Source organism: Episyrphus balteatus, chromosome 1 (assembly GCF_945859705.1).
Source record: "Episyrphus balteatus chromosome 1, idEpiBalt1.1, whole genome shotgun sequence".
Classification (NCBI taxonomy): domain Eukaryota; kingdom Metazoa; phylum Arthropoda; class Insecta; order Diptera; family Syrphidae; genus Episyrphus; species Episyrphus balteatus.
In genome coordinates this window covers 39,188,963-39,216,499 of record NC_079134.1, presented here as the reverse complement: position 1 = coordinate 39,216,499, position 27,537 = coordinate 39,188,963, and the positions used below count along the sequence as shown (strand labels likewise).

Below are 27,537 nucleotides of genomic sequence, written 5' to 3'. Positions count from 1 at the left end.
AGTTTGAATTTCTGCCAAAAAGCGTTTTTCTTATTTAGCTCAGAAGAAAGCTCTGAACAGAGTCTGAACATTCTGAGCACGCTCTGAACAGCCATCTGAGCGCTAAGAGTTATTTTTAAATCACAACTGAACATTTTTGTCTATTTACTTGTCATTTTGTCCTGCAGTAATAAGATATAAGAATTAAAAGCCCTATTCCATTGGAGGTGGTAGTTTACTCTTGAGTAGAAATCTAGAACAACAACTATACACTCCTATCTCCTCGAGTAGAAGATCATGTGTTAATTCTAGCACTAGATCTACTCATGAGCAAACTACCACATCCAATGGAACGGGGCTAAAACTAAATTAAAAAAAAAAAAAGAAAAAAATAGACCGCCTACAACTGTACTCTTGTGCCATTATTTTAATTGTTTGAGATTTTTTTTTCAATTTCACTTGTCAAATGCTTGTGTTCAGCATTCAACTCGGTCTGTTATTTTATTCTGAGTCCATCGATCGCGCTCTGAACACGTTCAGAACGAAAAAAGGAGCAAAAATTTGAAGCTCTGAATATTCAGAGATAAAAAAATAAAATTTTTTGTTTGACAGTCCAGGCTCTGTTCTGAACTAAAAAAAAAAAACTACTAAAGAATAATTATAATTTTTTTATTTTTGAAAAAAAAAAAATCAAAATTCAGGCCTCGAACAACACACGGATAGATAAAACTTACGATATGAATGTATATCTAGCTAATGAAAGAAACATTGCAAAATTTGTAGTTCAGTTGGGGTTTGGCACGAGTACGATAACTTAGGCGACAAGAATTGATAACGGTATTTTGTAGAGGAGTATAATACAATTATTTCTTACTATAGGAGGGGGGTCTATCTCCCCCCGTTTAGGCGGGAGGGGCAATTTTCTAAAATATCACGTAAAATACAAAAAAATATTATTTAAAAACAACGGCAACACTTACAGTTATGAATAAGACCTTTTTCAAAAGCCAGAATTGTACACTTAATTCTAGTTTTTAAATCAAATTTATTCAATTAACTTTTCTCGAAATAATCAACTTCAAAGTCAAAATTTTGGAAAAAAAAAGTTAAAAAAAAACATTAAATACTATTTTTACCAAGACTGTGAATTTAAATATGAAATTAATTGATGAAATAAACTGCCTCAATTAATTTCTTATCAAATTCTGAAAACCATATGCTTCTATGCCTTCTAGTTTTTCTAGAAAATTAAAAATTAAAAATCTACCCAAAATCTACCAAAAATCGTCGTTTGTCCACCCTACGTTTAGCAGATACCTATTTAAAAAAAAAAAAACAATTTTGTACTGAAAATTCACCAAAAAAATGTTGCGCCTACACCACAGTGAATTTCTTTGTTTCCTCTCATTTAATCTCTGAGTAAATAGTAAAACCATCTTTTTTTTTTTTATCGCCACTAACTGAATATTATTATGGTTGTTAAGTCAAAATTTTGAATGTTGATTTTTGAATTAAAAAAATAAAATGCACGACTGGGGTCGCACGTACTTGCTCTTGCAGTTCAAAGCACTTTTATGTCAGTCTACTTGTAGATTTAAAAAGCTAGATCTAAATTTTAAAAAAATTGATATTGGGGAAGAGCCGACATTTAGGGCAAAATTTTGTTAAATGAAAAACATTTTTTTTTGTTATTTGACTTTTTTGAGAAAAAATAAAAATGCAGTTTTATTGCCATTGCTTTAAATATTACGTATACAAAGTTTAATCAAAATCGTTAGAGCCGTTTTTGAGAAATTCGTAATATCGTATTTTTTCGAACGTATACGTTCTAAACGAGATATAAAAAAACCAAAAAAAAACCAACTTTCAGAACTCCATAAAAATCATCTGTATCAAATTTGAAGAAAATCCATCCACCCGTTTAGGCTGTGGAAATGAGTACAGATGGACGCACAGACGCACGGACGGAATTGAGGGACCCACTTTTTCGGAATTCTCCATCATCGTAATGTTGGTTTTGATTAAAACCTCAATTTTTTTTTTTCGACACGAAACCAATACTTGCCCTATAGAGCAAGTAAAAAGGTTATTATAATATTATTATAATAAATATAAAAATAATTCAGCAATACAAAAATCTAAATATAAAAAAAGTAATTTTTGGAAATTTAAAGAGACTGAATTTTTTAGTTTTTTAAATATCTTCTAAACGTAGAATAGTGCGATATATTGACCTAAAACGTGGTAATAAATGCATTTTATCAACTTTGCCTCCCAGGATTAAGCTTATGTCCCATAACAAGTAGATAACCAGGCTATCTATAAATTCGTCATCCCGGTTCGCGACACCATCAGTTGCAACTTGAACTAGTTTTTGCGATTTAAAAAAAAGGTGAATTTCTAAGAGTTTTTTTTTAACTTAAATGATTTTGTTAAAAAAAAATTGATATGGATTTCGACAGCATAAATCTTATTTCAAAGATGTCTACAAGAGAAGTTAGATTTTTTTAAAGTCAACCATGTCGAATTTCCAGACTGAGATTACGGTACTTCCTACACTGGTAGCTGGTCATCGCCAACAGATCTCCACAGGTGTTTTGAGGTATTTTTAAATTTTTTTCAATTTAAGATTTTATAACTTGTAGAGCACGTAACGTTATGTGTGATATATCAAATAAAAGGTTATGTTATCAGCATGCTTATTAAAGTTTAACAAAATTTGTATGTACACTAGATTAAAAGATATAACGTGTGTTGGAAAAGAACATCTTTTTACCGTTATCTCCGAATTTTGAATATGAAATTAATTGAAATTTTGTACAATTATAATTTATTTAATTACCTATCTACAGTACAAATTTCATTAATCTATCTATTAAAACAAAAAAGTTATAACAAGTTGAAGTCGTGTCGCGTTTTCGTTTCATCTTGTTTCAAATCACTACGATACTAAAGAAGTTTTCACTTCAAAAAAACTTTTATTCCTATGAATAAGCTCTATCTGAGGTTTATCTGACCATTGAAAAATTGGCGTTTTAATTAAACAAGTTGAGTTAACAAACAAAATACAAAATAAATTATTAGCACAGGATTTTTTGATTTTTAATAATTTTTTTTGAAGTGAAAACTTCTTTAGTATCGTAGTGATTTGAAACAAGATGAAACGAAAACGCGACACGACTTCAACTTGTTATAACTTTTTTGTTTTAATAGATAGATTAATGAAATTTGTACTGTAGATAGGTAATTAAATAAATTATAATTGTACAAAATTTCAATTAATTCGGAGATAACGGTAAAAAGATGTTCTTTTTAAACACACGTTATATCTTTTAATCTAGTGTACATACAAATTTGGTTAAACTTTAATAAGCATGCTGATAACATAACCTTTTATTTGATATATCACACATAACGTTACGTGCTCTACAAGTTATAAAATCTTAAATTGAAAAAAATTTAAAAATACCTCAAAACACCTGTGGAGATCTGTTGGCGATGACCAGCTACCAGTGTAGGAAGTACCGTAATCTCAGTCTGGAAATTCGACATGGTTGACTTTAAAAAATTCTAACTTCTCTTGTAGACATCTTTGAAATAAGATTTATATATCATTATACAAGGTGAAACAATAAGCTTTCACATGGTATAAAATTTTTTATAGGTTGTCAGACAAAAAAATTGATTTAATAGCATGAGAACATAAAAATAAATGTTTTTTTTGCTTTTTGGATGAAATTTCATCGAGTTCAAAAAATTCTAGCTCTCTTTGTAGATGTCTCATAGACCTGATCGATATGTATATTTAAAGCTTAGACAATAAGCTTTCAGATGATATAAAATTTATATAGGTTGTCATATAAAAAACATGGATTTGAAGGTGATAGAATAAAAATAGGTAGATTTTTTCTATTTTTTTTTTTGCAAGAAAAATGATTTTTTAAGGTTTCACTTCTACCACGTGTGAATTGCACACATGATTTTTTTTTAATTTTGGGTCGACAAACGAACTCAACCAGTTTGGTTAAAAGAAAATTGAGATTGCATTTCTGCCTTAGCGGAGCTAAAAAGTTGTACATTTCTGTTTTCAACAGTCTAATCTAAACCATTAAGCTTTGTTTGAAATAGCCCTCTATTCTTCTTCAGTCCAGTCAAAAAGTAATTTAAAATTATTTCAAAATTTGGTGTTTGCGGAAGTAGTTTCGCGTACCTACTAATCTACAATGAACACAAATAGATTTTTTTTTGTTTTGTTTCGACACATCTAATTCAAACCGCCCTGTATAAGAAATTTGATAACAAAGTAAATAATATTATCTTTAAAATTTTTATCAGTTGTAGAAGAATAATCTTCTTAAGTGGCTATAAAGATTGTTTTTGTACTTTAGCTTCACTATAGGTAGTGTAAAAAAAAAAGAACTACGCAAAACAATAATGATAATCTGCTTTGGACTTTTTTTGGGTATATAAAAAATGTATTCTATTCTTACAGATTATGCAGTAAAGCAAAATCTTATTGTGACAGTGCAATTTATGAAACAAATAGGTATTCTTTTCCTTAAATAGATTAAAGGAATTTATTTGTTTATTGATTATTTTCACCAACAAATTAATCTGCTGAGAGTATAGAAATGTTATTTGTTAAGAGAATAGATTCACATCTGTACGCCTTTTTTTGTCACACGTAAAAGTGTAAATTGAATATTTTTAATAGATTTGTATTAGGAATTGAAGATAAACATCCAATCATAACAACATTTGTTGAAGAATAAACATGTTACATTTTGTATTTTATGAATTTAAATTTTCTATTAGAAAATCAGGAGCTTTGTAACGCACGTAACGCAACTTAATTCGATATTAAAACAAAATCAAGTTTATTTGCATTCATTTTACTCAATATACAAATTTAACACTATTGATTTTGAATGATGTTCGACAAATTCATAAAATTATGAGTAAACATGTCACGCCCGTAACGATGGAAACTCTCACTGGGAATGTATATTTTTAGGTTCAAAAACTAACCCTTTCCAAATGGAAAGGTAAGAACTGCTCAGCTACAGAATATTTCTTCACTTTGCCAGTTAATTTTTTAAATTAACAAGGAAAAAATAAGATTAAGAATATTTCCTTCCTAATTCGCAAAACCAAAAATGAACCATTCAAAATCGCACAAAACATAAATTCTCATTTTTAAACTATCCATTATCGTTTCCAATATTTCAGATAAAATTTAAAAAATAAATTATAACAATTTATATATGTGTAAAAGTGTGGCAGAAAATAAAAACATAAAACAATAATAATGATAACTATGTCGAATCCCTATGAAATGTATCATCGTCAGCAGCAGCAACAACAACAGCAACGTCATTCGGCTTCTCCAACTTTAATTATTTCTTCAGAATCATTACCAATTGGTTGTCCAGGAACAAGCAGCGGTAGTGGCGGTGGCAATGGGGGCAATGGAAGTGGTGGCGAATCACCACTTGGTGCTGGCAAAGAAACTATACATTCTGGCCAATTTATGGTGTCACATTTTGAAGCCGAAGAAGCTCAAGATGATGATGATAGTGAAATTAAAATGCTCGATCCAGAGGATCCAACATTATCAAAACCGGATGAGCCAAGTGAATGCACTCAAGTGCAGCTTTATGTACCAATCAAGGTCAAGGAATATGGTTCAATGAGTTTGATTGCATCGCATTTAGAAATTGAGACATCGTTGACAAAGCTTTTTAAGTGCATGAATTTGGCCTACAGGTGAGTTTTTTGATATTTTTTTAAGAGCATACAATTAATTTTATATTTTATTTCAATGATTAAATTGATTTTAAACTAAGTTTTACATTTTTATTTCGAGGAGGCTTATCTTGCGACCTTAATTTCGTGGTTCTTATCTGCCGTTGGGTTAGTAACATGGGTTAATTGTTTTCTTCTTTTTTTAATCTCACGATGGAGTGGGATGATCACGACAATCAATTGAATTTCTCATTTTCTTTTGTTGTGTTTGTTTACGTTTTATAGATTCAGATTGGAAAAATGCATTTATTTTAAGGGTCCCGACCTTTTTCAACATAAAGATGTTTTAGTCTTAAAATAGAATAATTATTAATTCAAATATAAAAATAAATATTGATCCAATGACCTGTAGATTTGAAAATGATTGAAATATTGGGTAGGCATTGTTGTTCTACAGGGTTATCGTTATTTTTGGCATAATATTTAAAACGAAATAAGCCTAGGAAAAGCTTGAAAAGTTTTTTGATTCAAATGGGTGGAGATCGAAAAATCATACTCAGCTTGGATGTAACCTAACCTAACCTAACCTAACCTAACCTAACCTAACCTAACCTAACCTAACCTAACCTAACCTAACCTAACCTAACCTAACCTAACCTAACCTAACCTAACCTAACCTAACCTAACCTAACCTAACCTAACCTAACCTAACCTAACCTAACCTAACCTAACCTAACCTAACCTAACCTAACCTAACCTAACCTAACCTAACCTAACCTAACCTAACCTAACCTAACCTAACCTAACCTTATCTTACTTAATCGGAATTATTTTTAATAACCGACATCCTTCAGGAGCAATGTTTACATTTTAGAAAAACTATAAAACTAAAAGGGTTTTTCGGTGTGCTTAACTATGAATATGAAACTATAAGAATTGTGCAGTCAGTTTTGAAAAATTTAAGTAGTTACTAAAATAATGTTTGTGCAGCATGGTGTACAAGGAATTATCTTTAACGTTTTCATTTTCGTTCTCTTTTGTACGAAATTTCCAAAATGGAGTCATAAGTTTTTGACATTCGATTTGTCAAAGTCAAAAGCAACAACAATTCCCAAAACAGACAACAACAATTTCATTAACTCAGCTGTCAAAAACTTAGAAGCCATCTTGAATTCTTTCATCTGACAGTTCTCGTTTTTTGGCAACCTGCTCACGATATTACCTTGCCTCCTTATACCATGTTTGTGAGGACTGGTTGAGAAATTCACCCTTTATTTGGAAAAAAATTGCAAAAATTCGGTAAAAACTAAATCGATCCTACCTTCGCAAATTAGTAGACACCAAGCCACCTACTGGTAAATATAACCAGAACCAACATGAAAAGTCATCTTCGTTTTTATCCGTGTTTTGTTTTTAAGTTATCTCATAGATGACGTTGTTAAGCGTTTTGGTAAACAGGCCTATACATTCAGACAAAAAAATTAAAAATGTATTTTTTTAAGATTTTCGAAAACTATCCAAGGGGAACCTCTTGTCTAAAAAAAAAGGAATTTTCACAAATTATTTCCAAATCCATTGAATGAAACATCAATAGAAAGGCCTCTTTAGGCTTTATTCATAACTGAGAACCAAAGGTTTCTAGGATTTCAGGTTGCTGAATTATTTGCAATCGAAATATTTTTTTTTGCTCCTTCGTTCGGAAACAGTTACCTTCGGATCAAAGTCCCGAAATAAGTTACATTACATTTAGCTAAAAAAATTACAAATTTATTTTTCAAGATTTTCGAAAACTATCCAAGGGGTACCCCCTTATCTAAAAAAAAACGGAATTTTCGAACATTTTTTCCAAATCGATTTTATCGATTGATCAAAAGAGGTCTCTTAAAGGCTCTATTTATAACTAAAAACCAAAAGTTTGTAGGAGTTCGTGTTACCGAATTATTTTTTGCAATCGAAAAATTTTTTTCTCTTCTCTCATTCGGAAGCAGATATTTTTGGATCAAAGTCTCGAAACAAGTTTTGGTTTACAGTGAACAGGCCAAGGCACTCAGTTAAAAAAATTGAAATTTTATTTTTTTTTTAATTTTCGAAAATTATACTTTCAAAAATTTTCTCCAAATCCATCGAATAAGATTTCATTCGATGGATTCTGTATTAAATTAAGCGGATTTCTGCATAGTTTTTTGCCAAGATGACTTCCGCCTTAAATTAGGTAAACGGACAAATCTTTTTTATTCCTTGAATGAAAATTTTCCTATTTTTATGTCGAGACATTTTAATAAACAAAAAAAACTGGCAGCCACTGGAGAACGATCCTACAACTCTTGGATCACTAGACGAGTGCTTTACCATCAGGTTTTAATAATGTCCACATACATACATACATGTCCAAATATTTCCGCTTTAGTAAAATTAATAATTGAATTTTTTTTAAGAAAATCTTTTAATATTAAGACTTATGCACATAGAATTAGGACGGAAATATTTCATTTTTAGTCGGTTTTTCTTAAGATGAAAATTCCTATTAAAATGAGATGAAATTTACTTTAAATTTAACAGAATTTAAGCTGATTCCACTTATTTTAACCGGAAATCCTATTGTTTTACGAGGTTAGAGCCTTCTTTTCAGCTGAGGGGACATTTTGGTTCACAAAAGATAGCAAATCATTTTCGAAAGTTTTAAAAGATATTAAAAAACAAAAATATCGGGAAAAAATCCGTACATTTTGAAAAATCGGGGGGTCATTACGTAATTTTGAAAACGATAATCGAATCGATGATAATCGTTTTACAGTTTGAGAATCTTTAAAGCTATTTTAAGTCAATTTTGATTCAATATTTTCTAAATAGTTAATATAAATAGAAGTTTTCTTATCCTTAGATGTCGTATTAGTCTGGGTGATTTAGTAGTTGCCTCTACAAAAAAAAAAAAAAAAAAAATACAAAAAAAATAAAAAAAATATACAAAAAAAAAAAAAATTGCTTGCTGTGGCTGTTCTAGTTTTAAGTAGTTTTAAGTTGTTTAAGTACCTAGTTTAAGTAGTTTTAATTAGTTTGTAAGTTTTAAAATAAAAAAAATGATCAGAATCCAAGTTTTATATAAATTATTTCTTGGAAAAATAAAACCATGAAATAAATATTTCAATTAAATTAGTTATAAGGCCGAAAGGCATTAGTATTAAGAAAAATGAAGTATAACTTAGGGTTATAGGAGTTAGAGTTATAGAGTTAGGACTTGCGGACATGAGATTTTTTTAGATTTTTGACATAAACAAAGATAGAAACAAAAAAATTAGGCTATTAGCACTAATTCCAAGATTGTACCAGGATGTTTTTTAGTGCATATCCCAAAATTTCCCCTTTTTTTCAAAAAATACCAGTTTTTCATAGATATGAATGTTTATTTCATTGCATTTTGCATGGGTTGACTGATGAAAAACTGGTATAACTTTTTTCAGAGACGTCAGATTTTCTTGATTTTAGATTTTTTGGCATCAGCATTAAAAAATACCTGGAAGACATGAATCATACGTGTATATAAGACCACTGTCTATTATTGCTAATTTTGAAAATCTCCTTTCGCGCTTTGACCTTGAAAATCGCGACTCGCGGACATTAGATTTTTCTAGACTTTTGAGGTATGTTATAGAATGCCAAAACGAAGATATTGAGCAAAAAAAATTTCTATTAGCATTCATTTCGAGGTGAAACCCTTATTTGACTGGATTAATATAATTTTTGAAAATTTTCATTTTCCAAAAATAATGCGTTAAACGTCAAAAATTTTTGCTATAGTTGGATCAATATGAATTTTTTAATGACCCAAAAATCAAAACTTACATACATTGAATATAATTTTGGAAAATGCATAGAAATTAATATTTTTTTTTGTTAGTGGAGTTTGCAAATTAATCGGTGATTGGAATAAATTAATAAACACTTTTAAAAAATCAAATATTGCATCCAAAAACGAATAAATTCTCCAAAAACGAGACCTAGCTATTTAGCTATCGTTTATTTATTGACGATTATTGAGAAAATAAAAAAAAACAAAAAACAAATTCAATCTCTGGAATCGAACCTCGGACACCCCAGTAAGATGCAACTACTACTACTAAATCACCCAGACTAACACGACTTCTAAGGATACGAAAACTTTTATTTATATAAACTATTTAGGAAATATTGAATCAGAATTGACTTAAAATAGCTTTAAAGATTCTCAAACTGTAAAACGATGATCATCGATTCAATTATCGTTTTCAAAATTACGGAATGTCCCGCCAAATACGGGGCGTCTGGCAGCGCTACCCGTACTTTCGCTTGAATGATTTAAACGTAGTCCTTACATCTCTAATATTTATCACATCAGTTTACCCCTGACCCTTATTTCAAACCGTATTTATCATAGAGATTCTTTCTTGATCCACACTTCACGAATGTAAAATACATAAACTGACTTTGTTTGTTTATCCATTTCAATGTTCAGAGATTCAAAAAGAATGTAGATTGATGTATTCTGTGAAATCTTGTAAGTGTCAAAATCTGACACGTAATTTATCAATATCAAAGAAACACACCTAGTTTTATTAAACAACTAACAAATTTCATAGAGATGCCTCAGAAACAAAAAAATCCAATTGTATTTTGTTATCGATATAATTAGTGTCGCCATCATATAGTTCCTGTATACAAACATACCTAACGTATAGTATGAAAACATGCCATCACACATAAATAAATAAATTGTTTAAATGTACAAAGTCAAGAGCATACACACATTCATCGTGTCTATAATAATAATTTTTTTTGTATATTCCCTCAATAAACACACCCACTTTACACACACCCTCCTTTTCATTGCGCTCACAAAGTTCTGTTTGGTTATTTTTTTGTTTCTTTGTTTTGATGTTAAAGCTGAACTAGAGTTCAGGTTATAACAACTATAAACAATGACACAACAAAATTACCCATAAAGTGCATTTCACACGAAAGCTTATTTAAATAATACCAACAACAACAAAATATATAAATGATGCGCAAGTAAACGCATCGATTTGTAAGAATTTAGCGTCTGGCGATGCGACGCGCGCGGCGGCGGGCGTTCGAAGCTATTTAACGACATGCGCTAACAAATAATAAAAATTCACTTGTTTATTTTTGCTATTTAAAGTTAGTTTTTTTTTTCTTTTGTTTTTATTTTATTTAAAATAAGCTTTATCGCATTCGTCATTTTACGTCAATGAATGACAGTGACTATGACGTTAAGTAAAACAATATACAAATACATACATATATGTAGATATCTGTAAAGATCTATTAAAATGATAGCTTTATTTGTTTGAGTAGCTTAAAAACAATTCTGTCAATATTGATGAACAAACTCAGATAGGTATGTGAATAAGTAGAGGGAATTTTCTTTTTATAAATAAGAATTTAAAATTTTATTCATTTATATATTGCAATAATTAATGTTATGCAGATGCTATACACTATTAAAATGTTTAAATTGGCTTAAGTGGCTGTTAGCAACGAACCGTATGCCGATTTGTTTAACTCATTCGCACATGAAATGTTTTTGGCTGTTAATTATTTATTTTAAGTTGACATTATTTTAATAATAAAGAGATTTGTATTTTGAAAATTTCTGTATTTATTTTTAAAATAAAAAAATAGAAGTCCATTAGATTGTTTCTGGGTTCTTGAAAGATCTCTGTCTGGGATATGACATATAATTGATGATCGATTCACACCAGCCTTTTCTTTTAATTCAGCTCTGTCTAATATTAGAAGGATAGTTTTGGTTTTTCATATTTGTTACCTTTTATATGGTGATGTGTTCTTTTTGTTCATTTGATCAAAGTGTTCGATCTAGTTTTTCATGCTTTTGAATAACACCAAATTCTTTGGTGGACAGTAGAGATACGCTCTCATAAATCCGTTTTCTTCCACATCTTTTTGAAAGAGAAAGTTACAACTAATTTTTTCTAATTATCGTTCAACATTCGAACCAGTGAAAAAAGAACAGAATTTATCTCCGTAAATCCAGAAGTGTGAACTCAATATTTTTTAACCAAACGGTCTTATTCGTTTCTCCATGTTTCTATTAAATAGAAAGAATATGCTAATTTATCTCATAAGAGGTTAAAATTAATGTCAAATTAAATTTAAGTTCACACTGAAAGTGAAAAAACAGGGTTGCCATTTTAAAAATGGCGACTTTTCCGTAGCAACTTATTTTTTAAAGGAAAAATTGTCATATCGTCGGCGTAAAGCAAAATTGTTCTAAATCCACTTTTTACCGAAAATGAGTTAATGATGCAGTTTTAGTAATTTGAGGGTGCTCTTTCCGAATTTGAAAAGGGGTTTTGTCTAAAAAATTTCTTTTCAGCAGATAATATAATTTAATGGGACAGAACAATAAACACAAATAAGAAGCCTTCTGAAAATGAGACCCGAGTATTCTTGATTGTTCTAAGTCCCATCATATTTTGTTCTAAGTCCACTTTTCATTTAAGGAAAGTGCGTACTTGTATAGGAATTGTTCTATGTCCAATTTTGGGTTTTTAGTTTTAAAAAATATTTAAAAATAGTATGCATCTACTAATGAGGTAAACTTGTATCGTTTATTCAAGAGAAAAGAACAAACTTTATAAAAAACATAACTTGAATAGCGAACGAGCAGAAAAATGTAGCTTTAAACCAATTTGAAAATTAAAAATCTTCCCCTGTAAAATTTGCTTTTATGACAGAACAATTTTGCTTTACGCCGCCGACTGCCGACAATATGTCTAAATTTTTCATATCTTTGTAATTTGTTAGTTTTCTGACATTTTTTTCAATAGGCATGCATTTACTTTTAAAAAAAATGTATGCATCCAAACTTCTGGTGAACAATTAAGATCAATGGAATCGAAGATCGTCTGATTAATAATTCTAGAAAAAACCAATCTGCATTCAACAAATTGTTCAATACAAAAATATAACACATACGCCCCAGTGAACTTCTAAGGCAGTGTTTCCCAACCCTTTTTGTTCCGAAACCGTGAACAAACGAAATAGACCAGTTTGATTGAAAAACTTTGAAGTCGGTGTTCTGAATTTATGAGCTAAATTCAATTACATATTCTTCTTTTTTCACGAAACCAAAATTAGCCGCATAGTAAAGCTATGCGCAGCAAAGCAGGCTTTTCAACAATTATATTTTTATTTGAATGTTGCTATACTTTTTCAATTTTTGCTCCTCCAAATTCCAAAATATTGTAATTTTTTGTTTGTAATACAATACATGTAAATTTGAATTGCCCCTAAAAAGAAAACAATAAATCGAAATTTGTAGATTTCACAAGAATTTTTATTGCAATATCAATAAATAAATATAATTATATTTACCAAGAATCTAGCATTTGATTTTAAATGAAAAAAAAAAAAAATAAATAAAAATCTTACCCATGATTCATATAGCACTAAAACCAGAAAAAAATTAATGCCATCTGACGATATTCTGATATCTCAATCTTATGCCACACGCTAGGCAATCTGGGAATTTCCTTGGAATTTGTTATTAATTTTTAAACGCTTGTTCAACTTCAAATATTTGATTTTAATTGCTATCAAAATGCTATTTCCTATTAATGTTGCATTTCTAAAGTTTACTAATAACTAAAATGTGGAGTTCTGCTTTCACCTGTGTATTTCAATTAAATGAAATTACCTTGGATTTTTATAGTCAAGATTCAAACATAAATAAAATTCCACATCTAAACAATTTCTTAGGATTTTTTTTTATTATTATAATGTTAAAGTTTGCATAAATTGCATGAAAATTGATTTATTCATGCCTAAGAAGTTAAATTGGAATAAGGTTTTCAAAATTATAACTTTATCAACATTTCTATACAAAAAAATGGGCTTGTGGATTTGTAAAAATGTATAAGCTATTAAAAGAAATGATGTTAATTTTTTAAATAAAGACTCAATTACAAAAAATTAAACATTATGGTTACTTGGTACTTGAGCGTATACGATTTTTCTGGGGGTTTTTTATTTTATTATTTGTTAACAAAATAAACCCTCAAACTTTATACTTATAATAAATATTATCAATTCTTTTGAAATTATAAAGCGCTACTTCAAATGGCGGGTGTGGCTTTTAATTGATTTATTGTAGTTTCAACAGTTAATTGAAATCGCGTAATCATGATTGTTTATGTATTACATAAACAATCAGGGTGGCTTTTAGTAGCCTAAAGTACACATCATATACATGACTGCATTTTCTTAATTTCAGAAAAGTTTATTTTTTTTTCAAAAACTATGTGTGTTTTATAGTTCATCCTAATACATACAAATAGGAGCCGAGTACCATTATCTTAAATACAAGCAAATACTCGGCAACCCTTACCTCTATAATATAATGATACATTTTGTTTGGAAAATGAATGCTTTTTTAATGTTTAAGATTGAAACAGGGTAGCCGGTGTTTTATTTATCTGGAGTTTGGAAAAGACACCCGACATCTTTATAGATTGGTAGTCTTCTAATAATCCAGTAAGAAATAAATTGCACGACTGGGGTCGCACGTACTTGCTCTTATGCTTAAAGTAACAATAATGTTAAAGCTTTTTATTCAAGAAATTTAAAATTTCATAAGTAGTATAAAAAAATTAAATCTGTTTTTATAATTAATTAAACTCCGTTTTAAATTATCTTAAAAAAAAAAAAAATATGCCATTTTATTTCTTGTATAAAAAGGTATTTTTAGAAAAAAAATTTCGAAAATTGTAGGAGCCGTTTTTTAAAAAAATAATTTTTTATATATAAAAATTTTTTAACATTTAAAAAAAAAAAAGTTGGTATGCGATTTTGAAGAAATAATTAATTTACACATAAAAACTAAATTTAAAAATTTTTCATTGATCCGTTTTCAAAAAATTGATTTTTCAAAAAAAAATTTTGAAATATTTAAAAAAAAACCAAAAATGCGTTTTTTGAAAATTTTCTAAAATTTTATTATTATCTTTACTTACACACTTTTGTATAAAAATTTTCATTTAAATTGGGGTAATTTTGTACGAGATATTCAGAAACGAAAAAAACCGTTCTATGACAGGTACCGTTAATAACGGTACAAAAAATATTTTTTTTATTTTAAAAGTTGGCTCTTATGTGTTGTACTACACACAAAAATTTTAATCAAAATCGTTAGAGCCGTTTTTGAAAAAAATTAACTTTTCTATTTCCGTTATATGACAGGTACCGTTAGTTTTGGTCATAAAAAAAAAATTTCAATTTCCCCTCTAGGGAATCACCAAAAACTGCTAACTACCAAGTTTGAAGAAAATCACTTCACTCGTTTAGGCTGCAGCTCCAGATAGAGACAGACAGACAGACAGACAGACAGAATTGCCAGACCCACTTTTTTGGCATTCTCCATCATCGTAATGTCATGTAAAATTGTTATCTCGAGTTCGATTTTTTTTACGAATCCTAAACTTGCCCTATAGTACCTATATCGCAAGTAAAAATGGAAAATTGTCAAAGAAATTAAAACATTTGTAACAGGCTGATTTTTGGTACAAAGCTTGATGTTAGGGTGGTTTACAATCTGTGAAAAGTCCTGAAAATTCCTCTGTCCGCTAGTCCCATTATAAGGGGTCAAAGGTCACAAACATTTTTTATTTTAAAAACGCTAGGATTTAGACAAAAATAATGTTTCACAAAATTGTAGCTGCGGTCATACAAAAAACAAGTCCTATGGAAAAAAGTTGTACAATTTTTTTCTACGAAATTTGGTGAAAACTTACATTATTATGTCCCAAATACACGGTTGTCTTGGTGACACGATTATTAGATTAAATTAATTTAATAAAATATTAAATTTAAGCTCACTAAATGGGCAGACTGCTGCGATTTTGGTGTTAACCATTAAAATATACTATAGCTGGTTCTGTTCTCAAGGAAATACAAAATACCAGAGATTGTTCATGCCCCGACCAAGGGTGTTCATTAGGGTGGGTCAAAAAAAATCGAAATTCGTTTTTTCGATTTTGTACTCCGAAAATATACACCTCTAGAATATATACACCAAATATGAGCTCTTAATATTAATTTTTACATCAAGCTTCTACTAAAAAAAAATCACTTTTTTATTAATTGACTTTTTAGCAAATTTCTTTACATATTCTTGTAGGAAATTGAACGCATGACATATTCTTGCAGAAAACAGATTGCTCCACAAAAAATGTCTTATTAATTTTTTTCATTAATCTAACCATTCTAAAGATATTCGAGGTCAAAGTTAAAAAAAATTATAAAAAAAAATTATTTTTAAAAATTTTCCAATTCACTGAAACTTCATTATTTTCAAATTAACAAGATGTATTCTTGTAGGGGCTTAAACGTTCTACAAAAAATTCCTTGTCATCAAATTGATTGCTTTAACCGTTTAGAAGATATTCGTATCCAAATCGCAATGCATACGGGTCATAAGAAAACTATTGAAATCAGTGGGCATTAGTTTGGATACGAATATCTTCTAAACGGTCAAAGCAATCAATCAAAATATGTCATGCTCGTTTGATTATTATAATTTTTCAATTTGTTACAAAATTAAGAACAAAAAACGAATTTTTAAAGATTTTCTCGATTTTTGGACCTCAAATATCTATTAAACGGTTAGATAAACGAAAAAAGGTGAATTGAACCTTATTATCTTTTTTGCAGCTGCACAGAGAAAAATATGACCCGCTAAAAACTAACAGATTGCCATATTGTTTTACCGTCCATACATTTCATAATAAAATCTTATTAAAACCAACGATTAATAAGGTTTTTTTAAGGAGATTTCTTATTATTTTTATAGAGAAAATCTTATTAAAATATGACTGAAAAGTTGATTTTTTTTTGCAACTTAGCACTAGAACAAAAATCGCGATCAATATTTTCACGGCAGGTTGGTTCAGGTGGTAAGGTGGGCGACTAATGATTTGAAGTCTCCAGTTCGATTCCCAGCCTGGTCACCTTTTTTTTTATTTTTTTGCAGATTTTAAAACAATAAGGAAAACCCGATTGTTTTAATAAGGTTTCCTTCTTGGATGAAAACCATAGAGAAATCTTATTGTTTTTGTTCTATTTTATATGGTCTATTTTTCTCTGTGTGTGAACATGAAAAAGTTGCACCTTTTGATCTTAAAATACTCCTAATTTTCAGTTATAAAAATTAAATTTGCTAGAATAAGTTGAAACACTCGATAACCTTTCTTAAAAAAAAATAAAACTAGAAGTATATACGAATAACAATTTATACATTAAACACGTGCCACACATCTCTTACCTTTTTTCCTTGCAAATTACATACTTGTCAACCATAGTACAATTGTTTCGAAAATGTGATAAAAATATAATAAAGCAAATACTTGAGAGACAAAAAAAAACATTCATCTAATACTATAATATTTATGGGGGCGTGTAATAGGGGTGTGTTTTTCAACCTTCAGCTTATGAAATCATTTTCCGGCTTTTAAAAGTCCATTTATAGCACAGTATTAACTGATAAGCAATTCATATCTTTTGTAGTTAGAGTAAATTTCCATTGGTTTTGTATACCCTTGACTGATAAAATAAAAAATAATAAAATGACAATTCAAATGTATGTCTTATTTCAAATAAGAATAACCATTTGAAAAAGTACATATTGAAGCAATTTATTTTCAAAACAAAATCAAATAATAGATAAAGTTGTGCTAAAAGGAATAATTAACAACAATAATAATGGCCATCAAAATAGGCGCCGGTATACACTTCAACAATCAGTGCATTTGAAATATTTAATTATTTGCAAGACAATTTCTTGTATATTTATTAATAAATGTATAAGTGTTGTCTTAAGTAAACTCTTTAAAAATAACTTTAAATAACAAAACAAGCATTGATAACGTGCAGATAATAATAATTGAATATAAAGTGGGGCCACTAACAGTATGCCTTTGTGTGTTATGTCAAATAATGTCTTATCTCAAAAAAATAAATAAATAATAGAAAATAAATTAACCTTTATTCAAAACAATTTCTTAATGTATAAACACGTAATTTCTGAAAATAATGTTTAACAAAATTATTTGATTTTAAATTGTTGGAGTGATCCGCACGTACTTTTTGTTCAGGAATCAGTTTGAGTTTATTTTATTTAATAGGAAAAACAGTTTCAAAAACATTAAACAAAAGTTCAACAATCACTTTAGAACTCTAAAAAAAAGAACGCAACTTGATTTCTTTCAACAAGATGAATATTTGATCCGCGGATCAGCAACTTTTGTCTTCTAAAATCAATGGTAAGGTTCCGGTTTAGCACCCGTGCAAGGTCCACATATGCAAAATTAGCCACATCCATGCTTGAACCGAAGTTGACCCGCAGCTAATCCGCCGAAATCGGTGGGTTAAATTCCTGATCCGAGGCTGAACCACGTTTGTTCAACTGGCCCTTAGGAGCAAAAAAAAAAGAGGTTGTCTGTAAAGTCGATCTACGGACGATGATTTTACTTGATAACGTCGTTAGAAAACAGGTTGTGTGCTTTTGTTTAAAATGAGTCAATTGAAGCGTTTATTTATTTCAAACAATCATAATTTACAAGAAAAAGCTACAAAAATTAACTTTTTTATTTTCTCCTTATATTAATTTTTTTATTTTAAAAGCTTACAAAAAAAATTATGCCATTTAAAAGGCAAGTATTTCTTATAAAGAATAAACCATTTTTAAATTTTTACAATGCGCAAAATGTATTAAAATAATTTATTGAAAACAATCATTTTCATAAAAAAACATGAATTTTTATCTTCTCACATCATTAATTCCATTTTTTCCCTAACAACCTATAAAAAATTTCATACCATCTGAAAGCTTATTGTCTTAGCTCAAAACATATATATCGATCAGGTCTATGAGACATCTACAAAAAGAGCTGGAATTTTTTGAACTCGATCAAATTTCATTAAAAAAAGCAAAAAAAAACATTTATTTTTATGTTCTCACGCTATGGAATCAATTTTTTTGTTTGACAACCTATAAATACCATGTGAAAGCTTACCTATTATTTCACCTTTCATATGACGTATCAATCTCATTTCAAAGATGCCTACAAGAGAAGTTAGAATTTTTTTTAAAGTAAACCATGTCGAATTTCCAGACTGAGATTACGGTACTTCCAACACTGGTGGCTGTTCGGGGGGCAACAGATCTCCACTGGTGTTTTGAGGTTTTTCGAAAGTTTCTTGATTTAACATTGTGTAGCTTGTAGTTAGTCTACCGTTATGTGTAATATACCAAATTGAAAGGTAATTGTATCAGGATGCTCATAAAAGTTTAATAATTTCTATCTGCTCATGGTCAAAAGTTATAACCTGTTGTTATTTTACCGTTATCTAAAAATTGTGTTTACGAAAATGATTGAAACATCGCACACATTAAGTCGTGGTCATGGTCTATCATTACTCCATATACTTTATTCCTGTATCTATCAAAGAAAAAAAGATAAAAATAAAAAACGATGAAAATCGGTTAAAAACGGTCAAAAAACGTGTTTTTTAAAAACTTGTTTCTTCCGTTATTCAGTCAAAACTCACTTAATGATTCCAATTTTTTGCACATGTATGCATAAGGCCAAAACCTACATGTTCTATAAGTTTGATAACAGTGTTGACGCCTAATTTTGTTTTCCACATCCTTCACCTGGCACCTTTAGAATTGTCAAAAACAATTTTCCCTACCCAAAATCATCATTTTATCATAGCCCCAACACGTGTACAACGTTCAAATAAAACGTTATAGTTTAGTTTCAAAATTTTTTCTTAAGCGCAGTTATTTTTAAATTAGTCTCATCTATCTATAGCAAAAAATCAACTCTCTACAACTTCGCGTTTAGATTTTAGCTCAAATTTCATCTTTCCGTTTTACCCTATTAAATGACGGAATTTTTAAAAATCCTTCATTTGGATTAAGCTTTAGGTTATTATATCGTTCAAATAAGCTATAGAAGATTTTTGTATCTCTTATAGTTTATTTTTAATTGAAATTTTTGCCGCGAGAGTGGAACGGGAGAAAATGGCGTCACTTTTTTGTGGTGGCTGCCATGGTTCATCGATTAATAAGACGTTATCACGTCAAAAATGAAATCAAACTGCGTTCTGTAATACATAAATGTTAATGGTACCATTGAAAAACTTGAAACAAAAGCTTTAAGCCAATTCTAAAAACTTAAAAATCCGTTCACTTTATAAAGATCCAATCAACATAAATGAATGTATATAAGGAAAAAAAGACTGAAATTGAAACAGAGAGTATCTGTTTCATTCCATTGCAAATATTGTGTTTTTTTATTTACTAATTTATTTGATTCCTTTTTTTGCTCCTATGTGTGGAAAAACAACTTAAAAATCGTTAGAGCTGTTTTTTTTTTAAATAACTTTAAAATTCTGAATAAAAACTTAAACAAATTTTTAAAAAATAATAATATCCGGTTTTCGGAAAATTGAGTTTTCATTATTGTTTAAGTTTTACGTTGATTTATATTAAAACTGTATAAAAGCTTTTGCATAAGAAAGTCTTTAAAATTGTAGTAGTAATGTGGGAGACAGTCGAGTCAGAAAAAAAAAAAAAAACATCAATAACGACTTTTGATTTTGTTAATTTTTTTTTTACCTTATCTAAAAATTTAGACTCACAATTTTAATCAAAATCGTAAGAGTCGTTTTCGAGAAAATTCAACATTTCCAATAATTATGTATAACGATAGCCGTTATTTTAAGTCAAGAAATAGAACTGGCCAAAAAACAAGAGCACATTAAATATTTTATCAAAATCGTCAAGCCGTTTAAAAAATAAAACTGTTTCAAAATAGATTTATGGCAAATGCTGTTATTTTCGGACAAACAAATAATTTCCCTCTTTAAAACCTCCTAAAAACTCTTCATACCAAATTTTTAATACTACATATGTTTAATTTTGAATAGTATTTAGATAAAGTAGGTACAAATTTTTTGTTAGCTTCATCAGGCTAAAGCTATGCAGCAAAATTATTGCACTTTATTTATTTACCGATGATATTTTTAGTGTTTAATTTTTTTTTTTTGCTACATTGCAGTTACACAGTAGCAATGATATCATTTTCAAAAAGTGCACTCACATTTTATTTGTATAAACAAGAGTAGGTTTTTTTTCCTCATCGAATACCAATTTGCTGACTTAAACTTGCGGACCATCGTCACACATTTATTTGTCTACAAATGAATTTTGAATAGTATACGAAAAAACATGAAACGTAATTAAAGATGAACCTTTGTCTGGACAAAGGTTTTATATCATGCACTTTTGGAGTGTCAATCACGGCTTCAGAAGTCATGTTACATTCGCCTGTTGTTTGCTTTTTAAGGTTTGACATAAAAATGAAGAAATTTAACACTGGTAGTACATTAAGATGGACTTTATCAATGAACTGTTTTCAAGGTTCAAAATTAGTGTATCGTTCTGCATATTACTTGAAGAAATTATGAAGTACTAATTGATTGAATGAATAAATTCATCGACAGATTGCATTTTGTAGTTGTGAAAACTTCTTTTTTGATTTTTCCTGATAGGTGAGCTAAATCCGCTTTAAAAAATTTCACCTTAAGTTAATAGGCATTACCAATAACAAAATTTAAAACTCAATTAAATGTTCAACTGAATTCTACATATTTCACCATTAAGTACGAATGTAGTTTTTAAAATTCAATGCTCCTTTTTATTTTTAAATAAAAAAAAGAAAACTGGATGCAAACATTTTTTAACGATTTCGAGAAAATAAAAAAAAAAAACGAAACTACTTTTTTCTAAGAAACTTCTTCACCCTGGACATGTTGATAAATAATTGAAACATTAACCTTTTTCTTTTACTTTTTCTTTTTTATTCAGAGTTGTATAAAGGTTCAATAAAGTGACACAGTTTTGGATTAACCCTGAATTATTCTTCTTTTTATTGAGAACGCCTGAAAACTACAAATTAACAAATTAAAAAATTAAAAATTGGGATTATGAAAGTCGTCGTGTCTGCATTGTGTGCCACTGGCATAGCATGGAGTCCATTATTTCCGTCTAAAAGCAGTTCTAATGTTCTTTTTGTGCCACAGATGACCATAAGGTTTGTAAGGTCTTTTGTCGAGCGTGCCACAGTCACTTGAAGGCCCTGCCACCGAAATTTTCGATTTCGAACAGAAAAAATAATTCTTGCTGTCCAAACATGCAACTTGAAGCGTTTCGAAAACAAATTTATCTGTCCAATTAACCCCCACAGAATTTTCTGTTCGCTTAGAATTTTTCCAGAAACTTCTTCAAATAGTGGATTTGGGAACAATTATAATATTGTACTCATAATATTTTAAGGACTATTATTCTGCATTGCAATGACCCGATCCGTTGACCTATGGGGTTCGAAACCAAAGATATTCATTCATTTCATAAAAGAAATCAATAAAATTTGAAACAACGTTCAATAGTTGCTACTACTTCTTATTTTTTTTTAACGAATCGAATTAAAAAAAAAACTTGGATTAATGGACTTTAACAAGTGAGTGAAAAAAATTAGAGGCCTTAATTTATCAAACTAAAATTCTCTTTAGATTAATCTTTTAGTAGTATGTTATTCTTTTTTATTACAAGGCAATTGGCGACACATGACATGACTTTAGTAGTTGCCATCTCCAAAAAAAAAAAATATTAGGAAAGCATCAGTTCAAATCGGATTGATCCAGTTTCAATGTTGACGTCTTCCCCATTTATTAGATGAAAAGATGACTTCTTTTATCCATTTCTATGTGGGTATTTATTTTTTTCAGATTTTATTTTTGCAACAGTGTAGCAGTGACAGTACTTCCTGGGGTCATCATAACTTGATTGAATAAATATCTTTGAAGAGCACTGCATGCCATGGATATGGATAGAACTTGATTCATCAGCATTTTTTAGATTTAATAATTGGTGTCGGCTAACTTACTCGATGTAAATTTAATCCTAATTTTTGTTTTAACGGCAATTATGTTGTTTGTGAAAGATATAATGGGAAATGTGATTTAATTAACATTTTTTTCACTTTTATTTAATTACTCATATACTCGTACCTAGGCACATGGAGAATAGAATTTTACAATATATACTTAATGCTAGTATGTATGTCATTTTTTAGTTTGGAATTGGGAGATCTACTTTCATATTTTGGCGTCATAATATAAATAAAATATTTTAGATTTGTACAGCTTTTGTGAAGTTTTATATAGTTAACAGCGTGTCCTCGTAGATCTAATGTTTGTTCGATACAAGTCCAGGAGCTCAAAGTAGATTCCTTATCAGAGGGCCAAACGGTTCATATGAATTTTTAAGGCAAGCTCTCTAATCATTATGGTTAAATCTAATTTCGGTGGTTTTTGAATAAAAGCTCTTAGGCCCAATTTTCTCAATCAAAATGTACCTAAAATATATAAAATACAATACCTTTATCAGACGTTAAAGTGTTTTAAGATTTTTTTTTTTGTTGTAAAAATAACCTTTTAACGTAATCTTTTATTCAAACAAATAATTTGAGGCAATGTTTTTTCTTTCAGTCAAAAACTTACATCGCCAAAATGGAATCACTTCAAAGGAGTTCGATTACGTTGGAAAGACAAAATTCGGTTAAACAATGTCATTTGGAGATGTTGGCATATGCAATGTAAGTTTTGAAATTTCGATATAAGTTAAGAATTTTTTAATGAAGGGTTTCATACGGGAGGGAGCAAAAATATTTTTAGGAGATGTTCGTTGCTGGTTCATTTACAATTTGCATTGAATTTCTTGATGATTCCACATTTTATCAAACTATCAAAATGTGATGACTAAAATGTAAACCATTTATAATGATTATAATTCAAATGATTAACTAAATTCAAACATTTCCAAACAAATAGTTTTGGTGATAAGTTATCTGGTCATTTATAATCCTATTTATAATCTTAGTTTGATAAACAAAAAAGTTTGTTTAACATGGAAACGTACCTGTTCAAAAAAAAATTCAACTATAATAACAAATAAAACCAATATTGTCGAATTGATTTTTTAGCAAAGGTTTGATTATTACCTTTAAGCGAATTTATTGATGTCAAGAAGTCTAGAGATACCTCAAGACTGACTCAAGTCAGAGGCAAATTAAAAAAAGAACATGACATGTGATGATTAAAACACTCGAAAATGATTTCGAAAATATAAGCACTGTGACTAGTCTAATTGAAAGACTTATGGCTCACCGTACTTTATTTCATTTTTCTCATAAAATTAAATCTTCATTTGAAATAAGCCTTTCTTCATAGGGCGTTATTACCTTCACCCTATTTCTTACATATAACTAATATTCACAATAAGAATATGCTGTTGATTTTGAGAAGATTTAAATAATTGGCATGCCATCTAAGTGTTTCCAAAAATACAGATCTGCGTAATAATAAATAATAGTTTACCCCTTTTAATAATATTGTTCCTTAAATTATTTTATTATTTTTGGTTACCCTATTTAATCATATGACAACTTTACCTTGAATTATTATCGCTGTAGTTCTAATACCTCGTAACCCAGAAAAAAGCGATTTTGGACTAATGATGCAATTACATTGTTAAAAAAAATCCGGATGTAATAGAAAATACCCTGTTTGCCTAACATCGATAGTGTCAGAGCTTCCCTTATTCAAAACCAGATCATTTGTATTGATTCTCATACATTTCATACTTAGTTTTTTGCCTCTCCTGAAAAAAAGACTTTTCTGGGTTACGAGGTATTAGAATAGAACTACAGCGACGATATTTTAAAAGTTATTATCATTAAAAATAATTAAGATTTTAGATTTTAGATTTTACAGAAAAATTCTTTACTGCCGCACTCTTAGCAAACAAACTTAGTGTCTGATTAATGTAACGTTGGTTACCAACAGAAGTTTATTTTTTCTTAGCAAATGTTAAAAAATAAAAAAATTACTGAATTATGAAAGTATCTAATGGGTAAGCTACATCCATGAGCTGAGCTAGACTTAAGGCTCAACTATAATAGGCATATGCGCGCATAGGCTTTTGTCAAAATCCAACGAACTGCTTCGCCCTGTTTCTGAAAACATGAGGAGTAGCCATAATGAACATACGCGCGCATAGCCTTCTGTCACAATTTACATTTTTGTTTTCCATAATTTTTGTAAAAAAGAAACGCGTTGAATTACACAAAAATATTTTTAAAACTGGTTTTATTCGATTCACAATTCGTTTTATCACATTTTTATTGTGTGAAAATTAATTTAATTTTTCCATCCCCCTTGCATCCATGTTGTTTACATTTTATTCTGAGAAATTTACTCATGCCGTGCGCTTCAGAGCAGTTAGGCTGCTGTTTTCTGTCATTATAATTTAAATAAAAAGGCCAGTTTGAAAAAAATCAACTATCAATTTCTCAAAAAATTACTAAGTAAGCCCCCGCACACTACAGACTTTCTATCGGCCGATAGTTTAGTCGGGTTGGGCTCCTAGTGTGCGCACAGGCAACCGACTAAACAGTCTGGTCGCTAGGAAACATTTTAGTTTGAAGGCAATTGTGTAGCAAAACAAACTTTTTTTTCGATCAAACAAACTTTTTGATCGGCCGATACTCAATCGTTGTAGTGTGCGCACTTTCATACATTTTGATACTGATTAAGAGACCGACTAAACTGTCGGCCGATAGAAAGTTTGTAGTGTGCGGGGGCTCTAAAGTTTCTCGTTCAATATTATTTTTTTTACTTGGAATTTATAAAACCGTGCATATATTTTACAAGTCTTCTTTCCCAACTGAAATAAAATATACATTTAGAAACCGTTTTTTTTTTTAATCGAGAGCTTTTTAGTTCTTCATCCTATAGACAATTTTAGATAACTTTTGTGTAGTTGAATGTTTTGTGCTGCGAAGCAGATAATCCTAATGCAAATATAACTAATTTAGTTTTATCTCATGTATGAAACTAGAACTGTTTAAATCCTATTTTAATATGATAATAAGCATTTTTTTCAGTGTACTTTTAATCTTATATTGTTGATCTTAGCAAATTTTATAACCATAGCCATAGTCAATATTATAAAATTCCCAAGGAAGCAATACATTACCCTAGAGAGAGCAAGTAAAAGTGTTTTATAACTGATAAGGCAATAAAGCACTAAAGATGGAATCATACAAACACAAAAAACGAAAAAAAAGCTATTGGTAATCTTTGCAAAATGATTTCACATAGCCCCCTTTTAGTCTTAAATCGTATATATGAGCGATTAAATCTCGGTTCTCTTCTAAACTCGTCTAGACTAACTCTTACTGTACTTAAGTTGAGAAGTTTCTAGCTTATTTAGTCTTTCATAGGTACTAGAGTAGATTTCTAGGTTGCTGAGTTCAATAGTCTATGGTTATTTTCCTTTCAAAAGTGTTTGAGTGAAAATTAAGAAAAAAAAAATAATAAATAACAATAAAAATAAAGTTAAGAGTGAAAACGCCATCACCATTGAATATATCTCTATTTTAATTTTACGAAAGATTAAAGTTTAACTTGTTATCAGTTCAATTTATTTTAATCGACACTTTTGACACTTATTTTATAATTTTACTTTGGTGGACTTTTGTTGTTTTATTGTTGAACTTACATAGTTAATGAAGATTTTTAATATTGAAAAAAATATAATTTCGAGTAGTTTTTGAAGCAAGTTTTTTTAAAAGTTTGATTTCAAAATATAAAACAGACTAACCAAAGAACCTAAATAGTGAATCTTGAACTTAAAAAAAAAAACACAAACCTACGAGCATAGTGAAGAAGAAAATTTTGAACTTATTTAATCAAACTAAATACATGTATAGAATGTTTAAGTATAGTATTGTTCTCTGTAAATTAAGACGTAGCCGTTACAAATTACGAGTACTCAATGGATGTCTTTTGGTAATTCAAATTAAAAAATAAATATTTTTAAATTTTAATTATTTTTAATTGAAAACTTATAGATCCTCAAATCATTTTTTTTACAAATGACATGAAATCATAGAAGACAACCGTATCATTCGATATTTAACAGACGTCTTATTTGCATTACGTTTGGCAACCCTGTCTCTGGCTAACTGCAATAGGAAAACAATGTTGGTTGAGGTCGTTTTCTACTTGTGGTCTACGATTTTGCTGAAGAATTTTTCTACTATGTTGTGCATTAGGTTTGAATTCGAAAACTCGGCGAGTTGATGTATCGATTTCGGTATGCCCAAAGTATCCAAGATATCTCAGTCTCTGTGTAATTAGCCTTTTTACATAATTATTCTATCTTTTTCTCCAAGCTGCATCGTATGCTTTCACCGAACATCAACTGCATTTAACACATGCACAATGGAATGAAAAATTCTTTTACAGACTTTCCGGGGGGCTAAATGACCTGATAAACAAAGGTTGACAAAGGCAATTCTTCGTTTGATCTCTAAACTGATGTCATTTCAGGGGATAAAAAGACAAGATAGACAAGTCTTTGGCTACTTTGAGTTTTATTTCAACATCGTGATGACTTATATATACGAATTCATATTATTGGATTTTTTTTTACCAACGCATGCATATACTCTATTTTCGTCTTAACAACCAAACAAAATTGTTTAAATGAGTTGGTGGACGTTCTAGACCTAATCATCTTCCATTGCTGTTAATAGTTCGTCGGTAGGCTCTGGTCTATGCAATGAATTTTTTTTTGTCGCCGCGAGACTTCGTTTGCGAAAGTGTTGT

At 29.4% G+C, this 27,537-nt stretch overlaps 1 protein-coding gene across 3 annotated transcripts in view; it reads left to right on the top strand.

The window, feature by feature from the left end:
* Positions 1–5,209: 5,209 nt before the first annotated feature.
* LOC129912686 (protein WBSCR14 homolog) overlaps positions 5,210–27,537 on the top strand; it is a 34,393-nt gene continuing 12,065 nt past the window's right edge. Inside the window, exons 1-2 of one of the 3 annotated variants that reach the window (XM_055991044.1) lie at positions 5,210–5,745; positions 23,353–23,459. In XM_055991044.1, coding sequence (XP_055847019.1) covers positions 5,288–5,745; positions 23,353–23,459 — 565 coding nt within the window. In that variant the 5' untranslated portion in view covers positions 5,210–5,287. Of the gene's footprint in view, positions 5,746–23,352; positions 23,460–26,449; positions 26,716–27,537 lie in introns of those variants that run through there. The other 2 variants (XM_055991051.1, XM_055991060.1) reach the window with 2 other exon arrangements.